At 34.5% G+C, this 26,065-nt stretch overlaps 1 protein-coding gene across 3 annotated transcripts in view; it reads right to left on the reverse strand.

Annotated features, from left to right (window-relative positions):
• Positions 1 to 4,776: 4,776 nt before the first annotated feature.
• ALCAM (activated leukocyte cell adhesion molecule) overlaps positions 4,777 to 26,065 on the reverse strand; it is a 196,382-nt gene continuing 175,093 nt past the window's right edge. The window contains exons 11-16 of one of the 3 annotated variants that reach the window (XM_037525621.2): positions 25,860 to 25,993; positions 22,285 to 22,417; positions 20,404 to 20,442; positions 20,006 to 20,123; positions 8,651 to 8,763; positions 4,777 to 7,172 (exon numbers count right to left, since the gene is read on the reverse strand). In XM_037525621.2, coding sequence (XP_037381518.2) covers positions 8,676 to 8,763; positions 20,006 to 20,123; positions 20,404 to 20,442; positions 22,285 to 22,417; positions 25,860 to 25,993 — 512 coding nt within the window. In that variant the 3' untranslated portion in view covers positions 4,777 to 7,172; positions 8,651 to 8,675. The other 2 variants (XM_054700633.1, XM_054700634.1) reach the window with 2 other exon arrangements.

The following is a 26,065-nucleotide window of genomic DNA, read 5'->3' on the forward strand; positions in this document are numbered from 1 at the left end:
TTTACGACCACAGAGCAATTCAGGGTTGTGTTTAGTGTATGCTTGTCCCAGAAAGGTCGGGAGAGAAAGGACAGTTTCAAAAGCTCAAAAGATTAATCATCGGGACTTTAATAAATTGTCTTTGATTTTTTTAGTGAAAGGAATGTTCCTGGTATTCTCCTGACCCAGTAAGCCAACCAGGAACTCAGTTCCCCTAGTTCGTTATTGTTGCATAACAACAAAACTCAGTGGCTTTTAAACATCTGTGCGTCATCTGACTGACAGCTGACGTAGACTGGGTTTGGGTGATCTTGGGGCTTGCTTCTGTGCTTGTGAGTTAGCTAGGAAGCCTGCTCTGCCAGGGCTGGTCAGAGGCACCTAACATGGTACAGATCTGTTCCAGGTATCCCCAACCTTCTCTAGCATGGGCAGGTTTGTCTCAGTTTCCACTCTCATGGTAATAACAGAAATTCAAGAGGACAAGAAAAAACATGGTAGGCCGCTTGAGGTCTAGACTTAGAACTAGAAAACTGTCATTCCACACACAATAGCGAGGTAAATCATAAGAATGAAACTATACTAAGGATGGGATAATATGCCCTGACCCTTTTGCAGGAAGAACTGTAAGGTTACATGCAAAAGGTATGAAGATAGTTAAGGGTAAAGAATTAGGGCAACTAATGCAATAAGTGGACCATGAAAGAAATGGGAAGTTTTTTCTACAAAGCATTTAGTTTTAGGAAGCACCTTCTGAGAGGAGATGAAAGGAAAGCTCCTATACTGTGGTATGACTGCAGTAGCTTCTCCTAAGAAAAAAATAAGAGCCAAGGACAAAATCAAAGGCTCTGTGAACTAATGCTGACATGCTTCATCACACGGAGTCATCTTTTAGCAAAAGCTCAGTCAACTGCAATTGTAAATATATGTGCTTTAAAGCTGAAAACTTAAGGTAATTTGGAGAATCAAATCGTAACTGAATAGCTTCCCATGCTCATCTGTTTGGAAACTTCTGCTGCTCCATTCTGGCCTTTCATGTCTAGAATCTTCTGATCCGTAGTCAGACGTGTTATCCATTGTGCCACTGGCCCACCTCAGGTCTTTCATTTCTAAAAGGAATGGAAACTGTTTTGGTACAAGCTATTTTACTCGTCTCCCAATCACATGATTTCACTATTGTATTTAAAACTTGGACAAAATCACTTTAAAGGAGAAATTAAGAAGCAGATTTCCCATTCCCAACCTTTATATACATACATATCCTACTTCAAAAAACAGTAAGAGTAGGGAATAATGGAACTGAACCAACACTCACTGCCCTCACTATGTTTCTCTTTGGTGCAATTCCAAGAGTCACAGGGTGATGATGCTAGGGAGGCATTGTAAATTCCACTCCATCTATGTTGCAGAAATCCCATGAAACAACATTAATATTAATTAATCAGCACAACTCTTAGACTTGAGTACTGATTCCATATACTATTACCAGTATACATATATATATACACATATATATGTGGTTATCCATATATCCATATATATATCCATATATATGTGTGTGTATCCATATATATATATACGCAATATATACACACATATATATTTATATACATATATACATATACACATATATATACATATACATATACATATATGTATATACACACAATATATATTCATATTTGTGTATATATATTTTGTGTGTATATACACACATATTAAGTATATATATACAAATAAATATATATAATAAAATGTATCCTGTGGTGATAGCTATAAAGTACATATCTGATATTTCAGTGATTTAATAAAGAAAATTAAACTCAAAAGGATAAAAGACTAATAAAGTCACCATAAGTATTTTTTGTAATTTTCAATTAAGAATATGGGGAAGGTGCTACCTTTTGTTTTTGTGGTATTGCCAATGTGACCAGAAATCTATTTTTCAAACAGCTTAAATGCAGCTACCATATATGAACAACAAAACTCTCTAAATTAAGAAAAGTCACAGAAGATTATTCCGGTAAATGAACCTGGAAGTGCTTTACAAAATTATCTTTCCTCTTGGAATCATATTCAACAATAGGTAATGTTTCTTTCTTAACACAAAGACTATTTTAAAACTATTGGCGGACAATGCTAATGAAACTAAGAACAAGGAACTTAGCAGTTATTACCCAGTGTATAAACCCAAATTTCTGAGCAAATTGGGTTTTTAGGAATGGTATAACTAGCATACAATAACTCTAATAATTAGGCATAAAATGTTTTTTAATAGAAATATGCCATTAAAATGGTTAACAAACCATTCTTGGGAGAGTGTGTGAAATCAATTTTCAAGCAGTTAACTACATCTTATTTCACTAATAATGTGTTTTTCACACTGATGAAATTTCAACGAATTGTATAGGAATGCCCAAATTTCAACTGTTATTTCTGTGGAAGTGAACATCTCAGCTGCATGTGAACATCTCAGATGCATGTGACTCAAGGCATCAATTTTAACTGCTAACTAACTGAGGCTCTATTTATTCTGGCCCACTTGGGAAAAGAAAATACTTATGAGATACTTATGAGAGAGCTGAAATTTTATTGTGATTATCTCACAAATAGTCAAACTTGAGTTGCTGTTAGTTTCTACAGACAAGATTTGTCAAATGCTGTACCTTTTGAAGGTTATAACTTTTGCTCTCTAATAAAACAAGTTTCCTCAAAGACTCAACTAGTTTATTTTTGAGGCTCTATGGTGTTTATGCCTTCATTTATTTATTGGTGATATGGATTTCATACAATTAGGTTTACCCATATAAGTTTCATTGCATCTAGTGGATGTAATATGTGCTTAGGACTTGTAATATAAATGCCTCCATGAAAATATAAATATTGTCACTCCAGAATTGCTTTTTTTTTTTGACATTTTGCAGCCCTTCAAACAATCATTTTACTGATAAGTGAATCCTATGTCCTCTCTTCCAGAAAAATGGGGTAAAATAAATTATACTGTATGTGCACTCTGTGTGCATGCATATGTCACCAGCAGATGTAACTATCTTTTTTCTTACTCAACTGTTTGACCATCACAAGGTAAAACCTTTCCAGAGGTAACTAATAAAAAGAGACAAGGCTGATAATTTGAGAATTGAATCTGCTTTTGCAGTCATATGCCTAAATGCTCATTTTCCAATGAATATTTTTGTATTTGAGAAGTATGTATAAAGAAAAATGAGAGAAGGGTAGGTTTGGGGAAGAAAAAGAGATTGGATTAGAATGAAGAGGATGAATAGACATGTGAAGACAGTGTACTGAAAAAAAAATGAGCTCCAGTTTTCTGACTTATGTTTCCCATATATTTTTTTATTAAGCTTAGATATGAAATGTGCATTGTAGGTTTAATGACGTACTTTTAATTGTTACAGTATGGTACATGCAAAGCCAAACCTACTGCACTGATTTTTTTAATAGTAGAGTTAGGTCTATTTGAATCCTTAGACATATAATAAAAAAACTAGCAGTTTATTAATATTTTCAAGACAGTTTTGACATACTTCTTATCGTGTAACTTTGAATATGGCTGGTCTTACTTATCAGGGGAAACAAGTAGGTTCAATGCAAACTTATCTTTTTGTAGCTTTCCCAAGCATAGGTGGAATATATTCTTGTAACAGGGAGGACTATGAAATACAGTGAATAGAATTTAGATTTCAGCATCTTGAGCATGGATCCTGGCTCAACCAAATCCAGTGTCTTTGGTTATAGACAAAGATATGTACATTGTCTTTATCTGTAAAATGAAGATGGCACCTTCCATGGTATTATGGTAACTGATTCAACTGAAATAATATAAAGCATGTGTACAATAGGCACCTCATATAAGACATTTAGTATATAATATACATGTCTAAAAATGTGATGTGATATATTAAATACATGTGTGTTTTAAACACATAATTGTATATAATAGGAATACATTGGACTACAGATCATGTCTAATAAAATGTCTAACAATACAAATACAGTTGAAAATTATGGAGTATTGACCAATTATTGATAATATGACTTGAACATGTTGGAATAGTCCTCTATGGATGGTATAATCAATTCATGCATTGATTAATATTTCCCAATTTTATATATAATATAAAAAGGACTTCTTTATTAAAAAAGTTTAGGAACTATAGTATCATGGGGTAAACATCACTTTTAGAACTAAATCTGGTTTGAGGCCCAGCTTATCAACTAAAAACCTAATGCATTTGAGAATTAAGGAACCTGTCTAAAACTTAGTTTTTAGCTGTTAAATGGGGAATATTTAATACTACTTATAACTATTAAGAATTAAATAAGATAATGAATGGATAATTCTACCATATAGTATGAGCTAAATACATATTAATTTCTTTCTCTGGCTTTGTATTTTTTTGAAGGGTAAGCATTCCTACGAACGTCCATGCCTAAGTAATTCCAAATAAGCTAAATGGTGTGTTAATGGTGGAAATGAAGAAACAGAAGCATCTCTTCCTAGTAAGTTCTTAGGACACTCATAAGGGACACCCACAATAAGTATAATCCTATGAATGAAGATAAAACACTCAGATTATAAAACCACTCACTGGTGAAATCTAGGATTAGCTCAGGTGGCCCAACTGACCCAGTAGGAAGCCATGAACAATTTCATTTTTCTGCATTCCCTCTCCAAAGAGATGGAGACTCACAATGAGTTTTTGGCTCTGATAAAGATGGCTGCTTTCTACATATGAACATCCACATTTAGACAAGAGGCAGACAGCTGTGAGAGATATGTGAAGACATATTTCAGTTTTATTATCTTTTAGGCATAGACGGGTATGTTAATCCATTTCCACATACAATTCCTGTAATCACAGATAGGGACTGAATCTTGAACTCACAAAACCTGTCTCCTGTTGCCAAAGAGTTAAATTGAGGACTGTGCATTATCTTCCTTCCGAAAATCGCTGTGCAAATGGCTGCCTTTACACAAATAAGCTTTTTCTTTTGATAAAGTTATTGATCAATGGTAATAATGTTTCCTTTTTCCAAGGCAGACTTTATGCTTTCCATCCAGAGCTCCGAGATTCCCATGTTCTGCTCTCTAGGTTCTGACAGCTGTTTTGGATTTAGTTAACCATAGTAAGTGGAAACCAAGAAATAACCGTAGTATAAACTTCTCTTCTATTGTCACATTTCTTTCTGCAAATATATCTTAGGAGTTAGACTTTGAACCTTTGATCTCCCACACCAAAAAAAAAAGGAAAAAAATATTTATATGGAAGTACTTTCATTTTAGTGTTCATGGTTTATTGTGGAAAGCAGGTATTTAAAAATTTTAGAATTTCTTTAACAAAATTCTAAAGAGAAAAGAAAAAAATAACAGTATTTACAAAGATAACAGAATGGCTTTGCCATGCAAAACAAGTAACTTTGGTTTTTCCCCTTTCACTTTGGTTTAAATATTGACCAAGATTAAATTTTTTTTCCTGCCAAATAAAACTTCAATAAATCAAAGTTTAGAGGCAAAATAATGCATTTTCTTTTTTCCCATAATATTTTATACAGCATTGAGTCTAATAGGATATTTTATATATTTAATTCATACCAATGTACTACAGGAAGCTTTTATTAAACTGAGGCACTATTGCCCAGACAGTAAACGGTTTACAAATGTACAATAACATGTGTTTCTAAATAATGCAGAAGTGGCTAAATATGATTCCTAATCTCCATCTGACTTTATCTTCAATTTGTTGTTCATTGCCTTCATGATTGTTTATTCTATCAGTCTATAAAACAAACACCAGTTTTCCTTTTCTTCTGAAAGAACACAGTTCTATGCTTGGAAATCTGATGTTCATTTTTTTCTATAAAATTATGTAAATCCTGGGACAAAAATGGCTGTGCAGTGTTCTCCCAGAAACCAGGCTTCTGCTTGAAAGAGCAAAGTTTAAAAGTCTAGTCACAAGTAGCTATTGGCCCATATCCAGTCTACTTCAAAAAGTTTCCATTTATACTACCACCCTAAAAAGTTCCTCAAGCATAAAACATGTTTTATAAAGTTACAAATTTGAATGTAACTAAAGATACATAGACATTTTATTATTACACTTTCATGTACTGCTTGATAAATTATGTACCAGTTAAAAACACTAAATTATCTCAAGGTGCATTCAATATCTGTAGCGTAGTTAACAAAAACACACACGAAAAAAATATATATTCTATATTCTGTGGAAAATAACTCAGCTTTGATAATGACCACTGTTAAAAATCTCCAATTCTGATTGATATCTTTTTTTTTAAAACAGGAAATAGGTATAATTTTAAGGCAGTGGATAACCCAAAGGATTTAACACTAATTTTTAATTACAGTGATTTACATTGTGATCTATGAAAATGGGGATGTTTCCACGAGTTTTCCAAACTTTCTCTCTCACACATGGATTTGACTTTCCTTTTGACAGAAAAAAATTTACTAGCAGGTGATTTTATAGGTATGTGCTACCCAAATTATGTTATGTTTTTTCAGAATAGGTAAAATTGTCAGGTTGGGAGTACTATTAATATGTATGTGTCCATATGTGTGTGTGATTGAACTCTGAGAGTCAGCTCGACCCAGCTTCTCAATCTGACTCTTTGCCTCCCCCTCCCGTGTGATAAAAATCACAGTTTTTGAATCAGGTAATGTGTATACCCCCAATCTTCACAAGCTGCCACCTTTGGGATTTAGGTGCTTGTGAGAAGGTTTGGGAGAATTACTGATAGCAATCAGAATCAGAAATGTACCTGCTCAGATTATTCATATAAACAATTGAAATAAAAACATTACATTATACATCAGATTAACAGCAACTCCCAGAACAAGGCTTACAGTGTATAAAAATAGCTACGTAAAAAATTTACATAAAAGGCAAACCAAAAAGAAATCCTCAGTGCAGACATTTACAGAAGAAAAAAAGCAAACCAAATACAACATATGACCTATTTTCATGGCTGCCCAAACTTCTTGTTATTGTTTGTAATTTCATTTCATTGTTTTACTTGAGATAATTCTCTGAATTCCTGTGACAGCTTGGTAGAATGAACTGCTTAATACTTGAACCATGAATTGCTGTCAATGTCTTTGTATATGTCTTAAATACAATCCACGTTCATGCTTCAATTGGTCTATATAGTTATTTTCTCTGAAATGATGAAAAAACCACAATTTAGATAGGTACCATAGCAATCATTTTTCACTATCAACAGATGCTTTGTACTAAAAGTGATAGGAATTACTTCACAGGAGACTTTTAGAAAACTCCAATGGCCCTGAACCCATCTGTAATCTCAGGCGATGTTCAAACACTTCTTTCGAGAACATTTTGGAATGATCGAGTCTTTTTTTTTTTTTTTTTTGTGAAAATTGGTTAACTTATGAAGATTATAAGGTTTTCAGGAAAATATTTCACTTTGTTTCTCTTCATGTTTAAAAATTCTCTTATCCCTTCAAATCACAATTTATTCTGTGGACATTGTCTTCAAGCTCAGTTTTCCTTTGAGAAGTTACTCTATCCAACTTTGAAGAAAAGAGAAGGTAAAATACATGTTTACAAAGGACTGAAGAATGAACCCAAAAGATGCAGGAAAAAACAAAACAAAACAAAAAACCATCAGGCAGGAAGGCTGCATGCTTGGCCGTCAGTGCAGGCAGGCTAAGGGAAGGAGCCCGTTCATACTTCTTTCAACCTATCATTCAGCTCTTGCAGATTGTAAAAATGGTTTACAATTGTTTTCCTCCATGCATTCTATCTTCTGTGTGGGATTAATTTGAGAAACCTAGTAAATCTGTGACTTAAGGTTTATTTATAATGAACCAAGATTTTACTGTGTTGGGTATTTTTATAACATAGGAGTAAATTACAGTAACAGTTTTTCTCAAGGACACACAGAATAATTTGTCCAAATGGCTTCTGTTTGGTTGGCTCAAGAGAACATAAATAAAAATGAAAAGTTCAAACTGCAAGTGGCAATACCATGAAAACATACCTCTTTGGAGACTATCTTAGAAATCACACGATAAAGCTATTACATTTAAATATTTGCAATATATATCTATAACTAATATACACATTACACAGACACATATAAAACATACACACACATACTCTGCATGTCAAATGCAAATATGTGTATTTGTGTGTGGATACACACACATATTTGTTAGTCTTTTTATTAAAATGACTTGAAATTTGGTAGTATAAACTGACATAGTATTTAATTCTTTGATTAAAATTTTCATATTTTAAAATTATTTTTATAATTTCTTCTAAAAATAAATTTAAAGTATTAGAATCAGCTCTTATCCAACAAAATATCAATCTGTAAAATTAAGCTAAACTTTTTGCATTAAATACAAAATGCTACTTGAATGTTAAAATCTCCAAGTTTGAGAAAATTATTCAGAGGATAGTGATTAATTTTCAGAAGATGGGGGAGGGCTATTGGTAATATATTCTTTTTATATCACCTTTCTGAGTTATCAAAGTTTATTTTTGAAAACCACTCTTCCTGTCTAGAAGTTTGCGGTTACGAAGCATCTCATGGCCAAGGCTTCCCTTTCATCTTCTAGGGCGTACACATCCTAGTAATTATTTCCATAAAGCTCCTATGGCATACCCACCTGGACAACTAGAACAGTTTCTCTCTTAGGCTTCTGTTTTGTGATTGTTTTCTTCTAACTTTTTATTTTCCTCCATATTACCAAGGTCCTTATTTACATGTTTTGATGCAGTCCTATAAGCGAATTAAATAAACAAATATTGTCACATATTTACATTTTTTTAATTCTAAGGTTTACAATTCACATCAATGTATCTTTGAGAAGCAAATGTTTTTCATCGAATACAAACTTTCATCGAATGCAAACTTCTTGGGTGAGGAAGTCAATGTGTGTGCACCTTGAGTAATAAATTTCAGTTGAAATTTTTTCATTTCAGTGAAATGACCTTGGTAGTGGTGTTGCACTCACTACTCAATGCTAAGAGAAAAAAAATCAACTATTTTGAACACAGACTAAGTATTTTGTTGCAACATGTATTTGATTGTTTTTCTCTGTACTTTCTGAGAGGTTATTATCATAACTTAAAAAAAGTTTCATTCTGGGCAAAAATTTTCTGAGGAAGTTTTTCACTGGGATCTTTCTCTTTGGCATCCAAATTAACTTATGCACACAAGTTGACACAATGCACTGTACTTTGTTTATGGATTCAGTTTTATTAAATAAATCAAAAGCAAGTTTAGAAATTCAAACTTATGACAAAACATTGCAACAGAAGCAAGAGCAGCCCTAATGTGGTGGTTCTTAAATTGTGGTCCCTGAACCAGCAGTATCAGCACCCCCTGGGAACTTGACAGAAGTGCAAATTCTGAAGCCTCACACAGAGCTATGAAAACAGAAACTCTGGAGATGGGATTGCAATCTATTTTAAACAAGACCTCCTGATGATTCTGCTGCATACTAATGTTTGAGATCTACAGCCCTGTAGTGGCTGCTGTGGTTACACATGACTGACTGGGTTCTACCTCTTAAGAGCTGACAACAGATTTTCTTAAGCACAAAGCTAAATTCCTTAGCTTTGTGACCACCCAGGAGAAATTATAACTCTTTTTCCAAGGGTGTACTATTTTCCTTCCTTCTTTCTTTCCACCCTCCCTAGCTCCTTGCCTCCCTCGCTGGAATAAGCACATTGGGGGACTACACCGGCAGGGTACTTCAAATTGTTATTCACATGTTCAATCCCTTGTAATTCTACTTTTAAGAATTTATGAAATACGAGGTATAACTCTTGGTTAAGAAAACTGGGATAGAAAATGCCGTTTTCCCCCTAAAAGTATTTATATGCTTTAAATAGAATTCCATAACTCATTTGCTAAGAATCACAACTTAACTAGAAAAAGGGTTGTAATGGTGTATGATCTACGTTGAAGTGAGATAAAGACATATGGCTCATTCAAACAGATACATTCATTATATTTAGCACAAGCTGAATTTACTTTGGATTTAAAAATTATAAATGTAGTATAAACTACAGCCTTCTAAATCTATTTATAAGGCAGCAGCAGTACAACCTAAAAACTCTGCCAACATGACTAAGCCCTATAATGTATGATTACAGTTTATTTATTATTTATTTATTTATTTTTTTTGTGAGATCCTCGCTGGAGGCCGGGGATCGAACCGGCGCTGCAGAGGCTGCAATGTCGCAGCCCAGCACTCAACCGCTGCGCCACCAGGAGAGGCCCTGATTACAGTTTAAAAGACATTAAAAAATGTAAATGAGACCATGTTGTAAGCTTGAGTTTTGAGTTGTTTTATATCTTGAGCTATATTATCACATAAATACTTTTATCTTGCACTAAAATGGTACATAATAGTGAATGACAACTTTATCATATATATATACCCCCCAGGAAAATCAAATAATGTAGATGGCATATTGATACAGATATCAATGTACATATAAATATAGAGAGGCACAGATAATAAATACATATATAACATATATAACACATGTAATATATAACAGATTATTTGAAGTTTACTCTCATTTGCTAATAAATTACTTAACTATTAATTAATGAAGTCTTAGCAACCTCAACAGTAAAATGTAAGGAGGGTGATAGATTAAATCATTTCTAAGGACATTTTTAATAGTTTGAACTTTATATAAATGTATGACTTTCAAATTACTTTTTTGAAGAATATCCATAAGATAAAGCATGCATCACAGAGTACAACTCAATGAATGTTAAAAAACTGAATACATGCATGTAGCTAGTACTGAGCTCAAGAAAGAAAAGTCTAATACCCTGAAGTTCCCCATTACACTCCAGTCATTACAACCTCCTAAAAGTTTATCATAATCTTCAATTCTCACAGAATAGTTTTACCCTTTCTTATAGTTAGCATATAAATGTAATCATACCAAATGTATTCATTTCTGTGTTTCTTTTATTTAAACTCAACCTTATGTTTGTATACACATTTGTGTATAATGTTGCATGAAGTTGCAGGTTGCTTATTCTCATCACTGCAGAGCTTGACATTGGGTGAATAAATCATGATTTTTTTAATCTATTTTATTGTCGATAGGCATTCTTGCTCTTTGTTTCTTCTGAGATTTCATTTATAAGTCAGATCTGCTGTATGTGTCCCACAAGTCTCTTATTTGTCATCTGTTTCCCTACTGTGCTTCAATCTGGATATCTTCTATTGATCTGTATTCTAATTTGCCTCTTTGTGCTTTACATGGCCAAGCTATGAAATTTATGCAGCAAATGTCAATCTGATTTCAAGACTTTTTACAGTCAGAAGCGCTGAGAGAATTCACCAGAGCCAGAGCGGGGAGCAGAGCAGGCAGAAGGACCGAAGTACACTGCTGAGGGGAGCAGCGGGCGGCAGGAGAGGTCTGCGCGCCATGTGGGACCCTCCTCCGGTGGCCGGGGAGCAGCCGGGGATCGAACTGGCGCTGCAGAGGCTGCGGGCAGCTTCGCCACCCAGCGCTCAACCGCTGCGCCACCGGGGAGGCCCCCTGATTTCAAGACATTTTAAAATACATTTCAATTCTCTTCAATTGAGAAAATTGATAACCCCCTAAAAAAATGGATGAACAAGAAAATGAAACAAATCTAAAGTAAAAATATTAGAAAACAAATAAGTGTTGTCATTACAGAACCTATAGGCAAAGAAGGATAAGGGGATCCCATATGGATAACTTTTCATAAAAATGTCAATGGCTTCCCTGGTGGCATTGGGGTTAAAGTCTCAGCGCTATCAAGCTATCACCAAGCCACTGCCACATGAATTCCATCCCCAGCCAGGGAGATAACCCACATGGTACAGCAGACCTCTCCTTTCTTGCCCACTGTTCCCCTCAGTTGTATATTTCAGTGGATATGCCTGTTCTGCTCCCCACTCTGTCTCTGGTGAATCCTCTCACCACCGGCACCTCTGGCCTACACCCCAGTTCTTGTATGCAGAAAGAAATGAAATAACTCTTAAAAAAAAAGTTAACGACTTAAGTGAAATAGCCATTTTCTCCTTGAAAATCTTACTAAAATGTATTGAAAGGGAAGCAAACTTACATCTATTAAAAAATAGAAATAACAGTTTTTATTTTAGCTAGTTCTCATAAAGAAAATTCCAGGTTTGGTGGTTTCATTTTTGAATTATAGTAAACACTGAAGGAAGTAAACACTTTCAGAAAAATATATGAGGATGGGACTCTTCAAATCGTTTTATTGAGTCCACATATCCCAAGTGCCAAAATTTGATGAGGATTTTGAAAGAAAGTAAATTATCAAATATTCCTCATGAAAATTATTAATAAAATGTTAATAACCTCACTGTTAGCAGTTTTTGAAAAATTTGAAAAATTCAAGACAGGATTGATAGTCAATAACTAATCAATATAATTTATAATTTTATCAGAATAAAGAATATATAAACACCTAGATTATTTATAGAATTAATGTAGATGCTTGTGGTCACACAGTTAGTAAATAGCAAATTCAGGATTCAAACTCCAGTTCCACATGCACGTACCAAGCTACACAGTTACACAAATACACTCGCTGTGAAAGGTACAAAATATAAGTGCATAGTATTGCTGATGGGGAAAGATAGCATCACTGATTTATGTATATAAGATTACCATGCATTTTATTATTCACTTTTTTTTTTAACAGAGAATATGTTCTAACAATTAAAACCTTTGAAATTAATTTGGATTACTTTTACTTGGCTTTTAGATTGATATGGTAAATATATATATATACACATATATATGTATATATATTTTTTATGATACATATATAATATCATATTGAATATGTGTCTTTATAATTTTGGAAAAAAAATCAGCAATTTGAAAGAATTGCTGAAGCTAAAAATCCATCTACTTCTGGAAGAGAATAAAACTTTTTTAAATCACTCTCTTTAGCTAAATGCTTTTCAATCATTGATTGAAAAAGATAAAAGATAAAAGGTCAAAAAGATAAACACATGCAATTTGCAGCAACATGGATGGTGCTGGAAGGGATCATGCTCAGTGAAATAAGCCAGAAAGAAAAAGAAAAATACCGGATGGTCTCACTCATAGCAGGAATCTAGAAAACTTAAATAAGGGACCAGGAAAATGAATAACTATAAGAAAGTGAAAATCAAAATCAACAAAAAACTATGAACCAGAGACACTTTTTGGGGGATGGGGGAAGGGAGGGGAGGGATTGGGGTCAGAATGGGGGGGTTGCAATTATATGGGGAATATAAAAATAAAATTTATTATTCAAAAAAAAAAAAAGAATGACTGCTTCCATTAAAATGTACATTCTTACAGTATTTGTCTAAAGCTTTCTTCATCAGTGGATTTTTTAAAGTAAGTGTTTAAGTATCACAATAAATGAATGTTGGAAGAAGTCCGACAGGTGGCCATCTAGTTTTACCTGTGAGGGAGACAGGAGAGTTTTGGCCTTGCGGCCAGTGGGCCCGGGATCTCATCTGTTTGTCAAATGACAACTGCCAAGTCTTTGGACAAATCTCTGCTCTGGAGCAAATTTGCTTATTTATAATTCAGAAGAAGACCATGATTCACTCACAGGGCTGATTTTAGGATAAATGTGATTGAAAATAGGGATTCACCAAATTGAATGTAATTATACTGCTGCCGCTGAAGGCCATGTAGTCAATGAAGAAAGTTCAGAAGGGGGTTCAAATCTAGGTTTAAACTCCTCATTCTGTATTATCTCTGTAAGTACAGTGTCTCTTTAAGGGCTGAAGTTGCTTTTAGAAGGTGCATTTCTTTTAGAAGATGCATCAATTTTTTAAATGAGATTATCCTCAATTTTATATACCTGTTTGAGATCTTCAAAGCACATAGGGGAACTAATTTGGTGGTGTCCTATAAGTATTGCTTTATTTTAATACTTCAAAGTTACTAAGAAACTAGATCTTAAATTTTTTCACCATAAATGAAATTAGAATTAGGTGATTTGATGGCGGTATTAACTAAAACTATGGTGGTAAACATAGTGCAAAATATAAATGTATCCAATCAACACAGTAAACACCTTTAACTAATTCAGTATTATATGCCAGTTATGTCTCAACTTAAAAAGAATCATTTAGTAGAGGATGCAGAAATTTGAAAAAGTGAAGAGGCAGGCATGACCAATACATCAAAATCTTGGGAGTTATCATTTGAAAAGCGGAATAAAATATTTTAATAGTAATGCATATTTGGAAAACAAAAACAATACCCATTGAAAATAATTCACAGGTAAAGAGGTAAAAAGATTTTAGGATTTTTCAAAAGCAGGCATGAAAACTCTCAGAGGCAGCATGAGGAACCATTGATACTTCCTAATTAGAGGGGTGTTTTCTGTGATTTCTAATTTATTTATTTTTAATTAATTAATTATTAGCTGAGGTAACGTTGGTATATCCCCATCAGGTATTAGCACCATAGCGCATCCACATTACAGACTATTGGGTCTCCCTCCCTTCCTGTATCAGTTCTATAGTCAGCCATCAAGGGTCAGTTTTTCAGGTTGTCTTTACCAGACTATTAATTTAGTTCCTGTGATATTAGTGACCACCCAGTGTTTAGCTTTCTCCTTCTGATTTAATTCACTTAGCATTATCCTTTCAAGCTCATCCATATTGCTGCAAATGGCATGAGTTTATCTTTTTTGTGTGATTTCTAATTTACAGTATGCCTGAGCCATACCACAGAAGGGCACTAGGACTATGGGTACTTAAGACATGGATACTGGTAATATGAATTACCACACTGGATTTGCCAGGCTGGAATTTCAGCAAACATTCTATTGATACTTGTGTAGGTAATTACAGTCACACCCAAGAATTAGTTACTTTTCCCTTTTCTTGGTCACAACTGTCAACAAGGTGAGTCTCCAAGAGGGCCAAGCTTAATATAGAGCTGGAGGAGAGGGGGGTCTCTAATTCCTGCATCTGAGAGGAAAGTTGACAACAATTTCTGGTTTAAAGAAGGAAATGAGAAAGTCTTAGTACAAACTTAAATTTTATATCCTTATAATTTTTAATACTCTCCAAAGAAATTCTCTACTAAAATAGGGAATCCTTATGTCTTCAGTAAAAAATATAAAATGGCCTTTCCATCTAGGTCAATAGTAAATACAGACACCATCCATTACGAAGACTGGGAGATGGAAATGAATGTAACAATACTAATAAGCATGAAAACAGAACACCACTTGCAAGCACGCCACATCATGGTTCGAGGTACATCTTAAAGGTGGGTAAAGTGGAGAGAGCACACAGTCTAACCCTTGGTGGGTACTCAGGGAATAGGACTTCCTTTTGCTTCTAAAAAGATCATTAAAATAAATACTTTAAATTAAAATAATTAAATTCATATATATCAACAGAAGAGAGTTAACAAATTTGAAAACCTATTTTGATGCAAGTCCTGTCCTCTGGTTATGTTTCAGGTCACAAGTGGTAGGAGAAGGAGGGGTCATGGATGGCCAATGTCCTTTTGCTTGACTGGATAAGACACCAGCATTTCCATATGATCTTATCTCCGCTCTAGTCCACTCTATTATCTATATTTGATAGAACATGGGGCATTTTCTTTTCTCCCTGCTCCTGGCTATTGGTGAGGTTATGGGTGGGGAAACAGAAAGAAGCTAGAGGTTGGGTAAACCCCACTTGTGATACAAAAGGAGAGACCTCAACAGTCTGCAATTTGGAGCACACACTTCCACTATATTAAATGCCAGCAGACAGGCAAAATCAGAGATGAAATTTTAATTCCTCAGAAGTCCTAGTGAGGCAACAAAACATACTGAAAAGTGTATGAGATTGGAATAAGATTCTACTTGTGTTATCTTGTGCAGTTTAATCTCACTGAAACTTAGGTACTAAGAAATAGAGTTAATTCCAGTTACCTCATTAAATTGAGAATTTCATTAAAAGAACAGAAAAAGGAAAAGAAAAAAGAAGAAGAATAGATCCTGATGAAGTGATACATGAGCAAAGTCATTACAAATGTGCTCGAAATGGTCCTCTAACACATTCTTTTCAATTTATTCAGTAGGGAGTCAATCTTCCCTCATGGAAACATATATTTGATTTTAGAGTGAGTACTGATTAGAAATAGAATTCAGTTAAAATCAAATTTCTTGAGGATTCTACGCCATCTCTCAAGAGATACTAATGTGAAGGAATTTAGAAATGCCTAATATAAATACCATTTTTTTTTGAGACTTCAATGTTAGATGCAAGTTCTCTTTAGTCCTAGCAATTTAAACTGTTTCTGTTTTATTCTGAGACAGAAGAACAGTATAGTATTATATAAGTAGAGTTGACAAAAGATACTTGTGATTTTTAAATTTCCAGATTGCCTATATATTACATAATAGTTTTCATGAAAATATTCATGAGTTCCACAGTTGTGAGATAAAATCTGCTGATAACTTTCCAAGATTCACACAATGTGTATTTTGAGATTACGAATGTCTGTGGCTAATGCTTACACCCAGTTTAGTGATAAGAAATATGGTGGGCAGGGGTCTCTTAAATGCAACTAACAGAAATTATAATTTTAATAAGCTTCTGAATAAGTTTGTGGCTACATCATACATTTTTTCCTTTATCTTTGGCTCTTTTAATTTTTTATTAGCTCTTATGCTGCTATATGGACAGGATCTGGAACCGAAACAGTACCATTTGATTTCCTACAGTATTAGAAAAACAATGTAAAGAGACAGGATGGAGATAAATGAAATAACTAATAATAAATAACCATTGAGTTATCTCTAGTTCTTTAATGTTCTCCTACCTGCTAAACAATTAGACATTGAGAAGACTGAGTCAATTGATGTCTTTTGTTTGGCTCTGTCATTATAGAAATCTATTATCATCATACACAAATCTCTCATAAAAAGAAAATTCCAGTTAGCTGTTATACAAATCACAGCAGCAGAGGAGTCATGAATCCTTACTCTGGAATGAATATACATATCATGGTGCCAAGCCAACTGCTAAGGATTTCCTGCTGTGGTTCTCTATATTTAAAATAAATATAAAAATATGTAGTTCATATTACTGGAATGGGGAGTTCTCACTAGTTGAGTAACCACTAGGCATGTTAGCAAATGTGCTCTAAAACTCTACTTGGGCATGAAAGATTTTCTTACACTCCTCTCCAAAGAATTTTTAAATTGCTAATGAAGAGCACTCTACCTCACTATTGCTCAAACTTCACTACTTTGCTAGCTGAGGCTTTTAAATAGAATGATTCAAATTCAATTGTTTGTTCAAAGTTGGTTGCAATAATGGATAGTCACTAAGATTTTTGATGGTATTATTTTGCAGTATGGTAAATACAGGATTATATTTCTTTAGGTATGAAGGGAAAAGTGTAGTTCATATATTTATTAAAATCACTCATATTCACATAAAATGGTAATAGATTAGCTAAAAATGGAAATGAAGCCATTATATTGATTTGTAAAACTGAAGGAATTGTCTAGAAGATATGAGATCCAAAAATGCCCTTAACAAATATAAATTTGAAAGCACCGATTATGAATTTGCACTTACTCTGGACAAAGGGGTTAACAGCAACACATTTTTCAAAAATGCTGACTAATCTCAGAGGATACTAGCTAGGAATAACGAAGCAGGAATGCAAAGTACTTAGTACATTCAAAGAGTTCCACTAATTCTTAATAAAAACACCTTGATGGTTCGGATGAGAAGCATCATTACTTTGCTTATCAATAATATTAACTCGAGCAAAGTGGGTGCACTTTTTCAATTAAATAGCAGTTTTTTAGGCAAATGTTCAAGTCAGATGATAAAACTTGCACTTAATTTAATGAGGCACTTTAAAGGAAATGCATGAAGTCTTAACTCTTAACCTAAAGACACTATGAAGTCAAGTGTCCGCTATTTATTTATCCTTGATTTTAATTTTGGGTCACCACATGGTAATAATTAATGAAGTAACAACAAAAAAAAAATTCCTATTCATAAAGGAACCAAAAAGTCTGATGAGATGCTGGCAATTAGGGTAGGATGCTTAAGCATGTTGGGAGCGCTCCAAGGATTTAATGCTCATTTGATCATAATACAGAGAACTGCCATCTATTTTTCACCTTAATTCTAGGGAAATCTTATTTTCATTATTTAAAAAAATTAAATTACTGTGCAGTGTACCATAAATCTTTAGTAAATAAAGTGAAAATACCCTTGAGCCCAAGCTGTTAGATTTGCGAATATCTTATTGTGTATTGTGAGGAAGGCTTAGATTTTGATGATCAGGAAACGTACATAGAAGGAGAAGCTTATATAGAAGGAGAATTTCTATAAGGTAGATAGATAGTGCCTCTTAGGAATTAACTGCATTTTTCTGTTACTTACATGGTATATCGTTAGCCTTTCAAATTTTCCATGGGAACCACAGACACAAACCCACATGAATTCTTTCTAGGTAAAATATTCATTGAGAAAAATAATATATTTGTTGCCAGGTGATAGTGGGGACTGCTCAAGATTGAGGGGTGTAGCAACCAAGATCAGAAGTGATTGCGCCCTGATGTGAGAGCAGACAAGTATATCAACTGCAGCACACAAAAGGGACACGCTTCTGCCTTATGTCACCAAAAGAAAGGAAAAGTAAGGCATAGACAAAGTAAGACCTAGAGATTAAGCGCAAAGATTCTGAAATATCACTACCTTCAATCAAATACAATTCTGTCCCTTAGAAACTACGCAACCCTACTCGACTCATTTAGTCATCCTCTGTCTTACTTTTTCAAATGCAAAGCAAAAACAACAGTATCTACTTCCGAGATGGGTTATGAGAACAAAACCAGAGCTCAATACATGTACATGTTATGTGACTTAAAATTTTCTGAACTACTGACACCTACCGATGCTTCTAGATTCTCATATTGCTTCACTAAAATTGCTATTTTTACAAAGCAAGATTGTGGATACTCACTGACTCTGCTTTTTCTTTTGATTTTCCTTTAGGTTAAGTTACCTGAGTTATTAGAAGGGATTGCATTAGCCATCAAGACAATATTAAGTTAAGTCCAAAGTTTCCCCTAGCTATAAATACCCCTTGCCAAAATCAATTTCCTTTTATAGAAGTTTTAAAACCCATTTTTAAAACCACAAGCATACCACATAATAACCAATGAATTTTTTTTAAAAAATGCAATTGTTAAAAGCCTGTGCCCAATCATAGTTGACTGGGGTTATGAGGAGTACTAGTCACGTGTGTGTATCTTAAGGATCTTCATAGCGATGAATATGTTCATCACACATTCATTATAAACTATTGTTAGGTGATTTGTAAGTTTGATACTATCGATATCATTTTATGAATTTGCAAGTTTTATCTAAACACCACCTGAATAACCTTTTAAAGTAGTCTTGATACTTTAATCATTTTTTTCTTAATTTAAGACAAGATAATAATGAAATAGTCTCTCAATTAGCTCATTATTTGGAGCATCATGTCCTGACTAGACTAGAGGAGCAGTGACAAGATAATTCAGCAGCTTCATTGCTGGCCAGACCTGTTCCTGCAGGGACACCTGGCCATCCCTGCAGGATGCACTAGCTCCCAATAATTAATCTCTACCAACCTTTCCCAAATACTTTAGAGTAGTTGAACTTCAGGCAGTATGTGCTTTTTAAAAATCCACCAAGGAATTAAGAAATCAAACAATTAAATTCAGATTAGTGAGTGAAGGAAAAAAAGGGGGACCTGTGAAATCATACCCCAGGCCATGTCTCTGTAACATGTTGGAAACATAGTCACTATGAGTTGAAAGCAAAACCTGTGAGGCCTGATTTGCAGCATATGTCTTTCCTGTTACAGGAAGCACATGCGCAGATGGAGAGAGAGCATAATTAGCACATTGTATTTTCTCCCAGTGAAAGTCAATGAGCAATGATCTTTTTGCCACAACTTACTTTGATTTCTTCATGTACAGCCAGTAAACCACGCCAGCAACAAGGGCAGCAAGGAGGAGACCAACTACGATTCCCACAATTAGTTTTGCCTGGTCATTCACCTTTTCTCTGTTTTCATCTACAACAGAGAAGAAAAGTCCATGCAATTACAGACAATGCCAAGGATTTTTAAAAAAAGGTCAATCTAGCTATTTCATATTAAGAATGATGAACACTCACTACAATAAGTAACATGCAAATTTGTGATTTTAAAGGATAAAATTTTAGCATTCTTATTCTTTTGTCTAATTTGCTACTTTAATTCAAATTGTGGCAGCTAAGAAAATTACTTATACAATGACACTTCATAAATCTTGAGCTGAGAGTCAAGGAAGAAGAGTCGGCAGCATAGTACCTACCACTTATCTCGTCTGCCTCATCGTGTTCTGGAATACTTACTGAAATGAAAAATGTTAATACGAAATTAAAAACAAAATTTGTTGATATATGAAAGTCACCTTTACCATTATAGTATGAGGTAATAATACTCAAAGATAAAATGTCTATTCTACAGCTAAGGGTAAAAAAATTACACTTAATAGTGTGTGAACTTCTCTACAAAGAAATTAATCTTGCATTAAGAAAAGGAGGACAGTTAAAACTACAAAAATAATAATCTACCATAGAAAATTTCACAACTGACAAGCTAGAGTGTGAATCTGAAATTCATATTAATACCTCCACTATTTACTACCTTTTAATGGGGCTTCTTATTTCGAGAGAAACAAATTGCCACTTATGAAATCAACAATTCAGTGTTTCTCCCCTTCTGTCTCCCAACAGGACAATTCATTTTTGCCCTCTAGTGTCAGAGACTTAGCACTAGAGTGTTTTCAGAGTGGTGGGGGTAGGACAAGGATGTCACAGATGCTAAGAGTGTTGTGGTGTTTGCAAAAGCCCTCCAAATGACTCTGACAGCTCCATTCTTGGCTTACTTGTAAGAATTTTGACTGTGGTGGGTTATCTAATATTAAGCTACATAAATATTCTTCTATGTGCACAGGCCTACATCAGCACTTACGGTGATGTCTGCTAAAATGCAGATTCCCAGACTGCTCTTCACACACACTAAATTAGAATCTCGGTAGGTGCTTATTGAATTTGAAACAGACTGTAGTAAATGTTGATCAAGTCACGACAAGGTCTAGAAAACCGCTATTCAATGGGTTAGAATAAGAAGACGGAGACTTGTGTTCAGGAAGAAAGGATAAGTTCTCTTTCTAGGTAGCACAAATCAATATTCACTGAATTGATTTCTGAGAAGTCAATGCTCCTATTTTAGGATTAAATTTGTTTGGTTCTTCTCTTCAGTCAATCCATCAGGCTTTTATATACCATTCATAATCTGTGAAGGACCATTATCTTTAGACAATTATCTTCTCCAAGCTCCAGCCAATTCCTAGCTAGTATGTCCCTTTCTTGCTAATGTCACATACAGGATTCCAACTGACTGAAGAATATAAGTTTGGATGGTCAGCAGTATCCTGTCCAGACTGAGCCTCATTCACCCTAATTTAAGGTTGACAAAGTGACAATTACAGAATTGAAGATGATGGCTAACATCAAATTAAATTGTTTTCAGAAGAAGTTGCCAATGTATTTATGCATTACCTTGATTTCAGCATTGACAGATTTTTCACTTTTTCTGAAATAATCACACTGATCTGATTTTAAGCTATGATTTAAGTAATAATATTCAAAAGCAGAACTTTTTGAAACTAGATTTTCATGAATGGTAATATCAGTTTTGCTACCAGTTTGCTGAATGACCTTAAACATGTGGCATTCCTCTACCAAATAAGGGTAGGGTAAATACCACAAAGAATTGGATAGCAAAAGGTTAGCTTAAAGGGGATAAAAAGCTTAACAAATTTAAAACTGTTACAAAAATGATTGAAAATAATCTTTGTATTATCTCTTTATTTCTACTCTGAACACAAACTTTGGATTAAGAGAAACTCAATTATTATCCTGTGTTGCTCTTGGGAAATATTCCTGTTCAAGATAAGGTCTCTGGCCCATAAAATGTGAAATGATTTAACTGTCAAGACAAGGATAGTACAAGAATGAAAACCGGGGGAAAAAAAAAAAAGAACCTTGTGATGATGATAACAAATGCAAAATAAAGAAATAAAACTTACCATAATGCAGTACAGGAAGATGGAATTGAAGATTTTTAAACTAATGAAGAATAACTTCAAATTTTCTTACTTTTTTAATGCCAGAAATGAAATACTCACTAGCAGATACATTCAAGGAGTTTACTGTTTTCTCCAGCTGGTTTTCTGCTGTGCAAGTTAATGTAACATTCTCTTCTGGGGAAATGATAATTTTACTATAATACCTGCCATTGATATAGGGAGATTCCTCTGTCTAGAAAGAAAAAAAAAAAAAGATGGAGTTAGAAGTGGAAGTAGTTTAAAAACCACGGGAAAGTGTAGTGAGTGAAATAGGATAGGTGTGGTGCTCTGTAATGCCATCTAGTGTTCAAGGGTATATATACGACCATAGGTAAAAAAACAATTCAGACGTTTATCTATCCACATCAAGGAGCGAAAAGGGTAAGTGAATTCATAATCAGATTTGTTTATGCTTCTATGATAAATTTAATAATTAAATTAATTATACTCTTATTTTCAATATAGTCTCGGTGAATAATTTGGTATACTAGCACTTGTTTCAAAATAATTAACTATGACTATCTAATCACCAATTTTCCTGCAATAAAATCACCAACTTTTCCTCAAGAAACTTATGAACTTAGTTGTTATTTGTAAATCAGGTCAGTGTTCCTCCCTACTGGAGTTAATTCCTTTACCTTAAACCATTACATCTAAATACATGTGTATGTATGATTTGCTCATCGGAAAAAATTTTTTTTTGTGAATTTTCCTAAGTTAAGTAGAGAGGATCGGTTCTTTTCCAGTGACTGATAAAGGCATTTGGGTTCTGTGGGGTGTTAACAGGAAAATCATTGCATTTAATTCCTCTAAACCAATTCACCTTACTCCCAACTCCTAAATCTGACAAGACTAAAGTGAATATGTAATTGAGCTCCGTCTCGTCACATTAGACATACCATGTCCTATATATTGTTTGCTATTTTCTCTTTCCTCAACTACCTTGCAAGGGCCTTAGGGACAACCAGCTAATCTCACACTTAGTAATATTATCTAATCCCAGAGATAGGGGTGGGGCAGAGGTATCAGTTATTGTAAAATAATAGATTCACCAGTGATTGAGGAGGGAACAAATAAAAGATTATGGATAGGCCAGCACAAACTTAGAACAAGAAAAATAACTTATCACCTAGTGGGGCAAAATCAATCCTTCTCCTTGACAATGAAAAATAGCATTATTATTTTTATCCTCACAGTAAATTCACCTGCTATTTTTCTACTCCTGTTAGTATTTTCATATGACTGCCTCACTGAGTCTATGTTTTTGTTACTTTTGTCTCTACAAAATGTATTTGCTCATTGCTGGGATGGCCTTTTAAATCTTTATAACTTTTCATTCATCAAATATTTATGTTTGTATGTGTGTTTTTCCTCTTTTCTATGATTTTATTACCAGTACCTAGAGTTATTTTTTAATATCTTGGTATATTTTAATATAATTATGTTTTTTTCTGAATTTCTTATATAATGGAAAGTTAGTATGTTCATTTAGAATTTTGAATTTTCGTACTGTCTTTATTTTAGGCTTGTACTTACTGTCTTTTTCCTACTTACTGTCTTTAAATTTCAGGTATACAGCCTTATATTTTGACATCTTTTTATTTATATTATGATCACCACCAAGAGATGAGTTTCCATTAAAGGTTCTATTTTTTTTCCCATGTAATTATTACTGACATGAACTAGAGAGCATAAAGAACAGACTAAATGGTGGTGGGAGAACTATAGGTTCTACACCTGAAGGGAGAAATAAAATATTGTATGAAAATTAACAATGATATAAGAAAATAAGTAAGTTTTTAATAAAAAAGACCCCCTCAAAAAAAAAGCATAGAAAGGAAAGTCATTTCTGATGCCAAAAATTAGATATGACATTGTCATTAATTTAGGTGGTTCAGGTCATGATTCTGAATAAACAAAACTTCATTTCCCTAGAGTCAAAGTGTCCACAGCCTCTTTCTCTCCTCTCATGCTCTCTGAACTGTGTGTACCCATCATACCTAACCAAATGCTTCAAGTGTGCCCAGTCCTTTGAGGACTTTTCATACTTGCAGCTATGCAAATAGATATGCATCAGCCAGCAGTCAAAGAGACAAGTTTACTTTGCTATGCAAAGCTACACTGATAAACTAGAACAATGACCTAACCTCTCTGGATAGAGAAAGAGTGGAAATTTTAAGTTAAAACTAAGTTGCAACTCTGCTTTATGCATGCCTTCTCAGATTTTAACTGGGTTCAAAGCTGGGAAGGCAGCACAGAAGATTCAAAATATCCTTGGCACCTCTGGTGTTCCTGAGGAGGTTGTGTTTTGTTTTATGTTTTTTTTTTTTTATTTTTTTTTTTGAGCACGGTACAGTCAGAAGCGTAGGAGGGTGAGAGAATTCACCAGAGCCAGAGTTACACTGCTGAGGGGAGCAGCGGGCGGCAGGAGAGGTCTGCGCGCCATGTTCACCGGTAGCAGCCGGGATCGAACTGGCACTGCAGAGGCTGCAGGCAGCTTTGCAACTCAGCGCTCAACCGCTGCGCCACCGGGGAGGCCCTGTTTTATGTTTTTTTAAACTGTTCTACTGAGACGAGAATTATGCAGACTGTTGTGGAGAAGTTGGAATTAACAAATACGTCAGTAACTCAAGCAGTCTGGCCATTTGATGGATTTACAGCTCTGAACTCCTCGTGAATGGCCAGATTTTAATCTTATTTTTTTCTTTTTATGTCAAAGAGAAAATTATTGATGTTGTTCATAAGCTCTTCACTCTTTTTTTTTTTTTAAGATTTATTTATTTATTTATACAAGAACCGGGATACAGGCCAGATGCGCGGGAGGGTGAGAGGATTCACCAGAGACAGGTGGGGAGCAAAACAGGCAGACTGACGAAATACACTGCTGAGGGGAGCAGTGGGCGAGACAGAAGAGGTCTGCCGCACCATTTGGGACCTTCGCCAGCCGGCTAGGATCAAACCAGCACTGCAAAGGCTGCGGACAGCTTCACAGCGCTGCGCTCAACCACCTGTGCCACCAGGGGAGGCCCAGCTCTTCACTCTTTACTATTACTAAAGTGTCTTGACAAAGGTGTAAATATTAAGGTTTGATTTATGTCTACTTTTGTTCAGAAAGAAACATCTTGGACAGTATGTAAGTTGGCTTTGTTCTGGCTCTAGCCCTGGCATATGCAAATCAGACCATATGTTCGCAAACAGTGACCATGTTCTTCATCATTCCCCAGGGCCCAGATTTAAGAAGAAATATCCCTTATGTGCATTTTTAAGCAAAGTAATGGTGGCCACTTATACTCAGATGTGTAAATTTATGAGGCAGAAAAGCATATACCTTAATGTTTTAATCACCCGAGTTCCAGGAATTAATGACCACAGAACAGCACCCAATTTATATTCTTTTAAAAGCAGATACTGACCCCAAGATAATGATTCTTCCATTCTCTATGGCCCTGGGATTTTAGATTTCTCTTTGAGTCATATTCTTTCTTTCTTTGAGATAATTAAAGAGTTAGAAAAGGCTTCCCTTGAGAATATACCACAAATTTCATGTCGGTAACAAGCTTGCCTACAGTTTAGCTACCTAAATAAAACCCCGCATTGGGCCAAATGCAGAATATAACAAGAAGACAAATACTTGCTTGGTTTATGACGCTTCCGCTGCCAGTAATCGTCCACTGTATAGCTGGCTTTGGAAAACCTTCCACATGACAGATTATTGTTTTAGATAGTCCACTGGGATCAGTTTTCTTTGTCATTTTGATTTGAGGTTTTCCTAAAATATCATTACAATTAAACTAAGATGTTGAACTGAGCTCATAAAAGAAAGCAGATAACAAATTCTCAA

Source organism: Talpa occidentalis, unplaced genomic scaffold, assembly GCF_014898055.3.
Source record: "Talpa occidentalis isolate TD23 unplaced genomic scaffold, MPIMG_talOcc4v2.1 talOcc4.4, whole genome shotgun sequence".
NCBI classification, from domain to species: domain Eukaryota; kingdom Metazoa; phylum Chordata; class Mammalia; order Eulipotyphla; family Talpidae; genus Talpa; species Talpa occidentalis.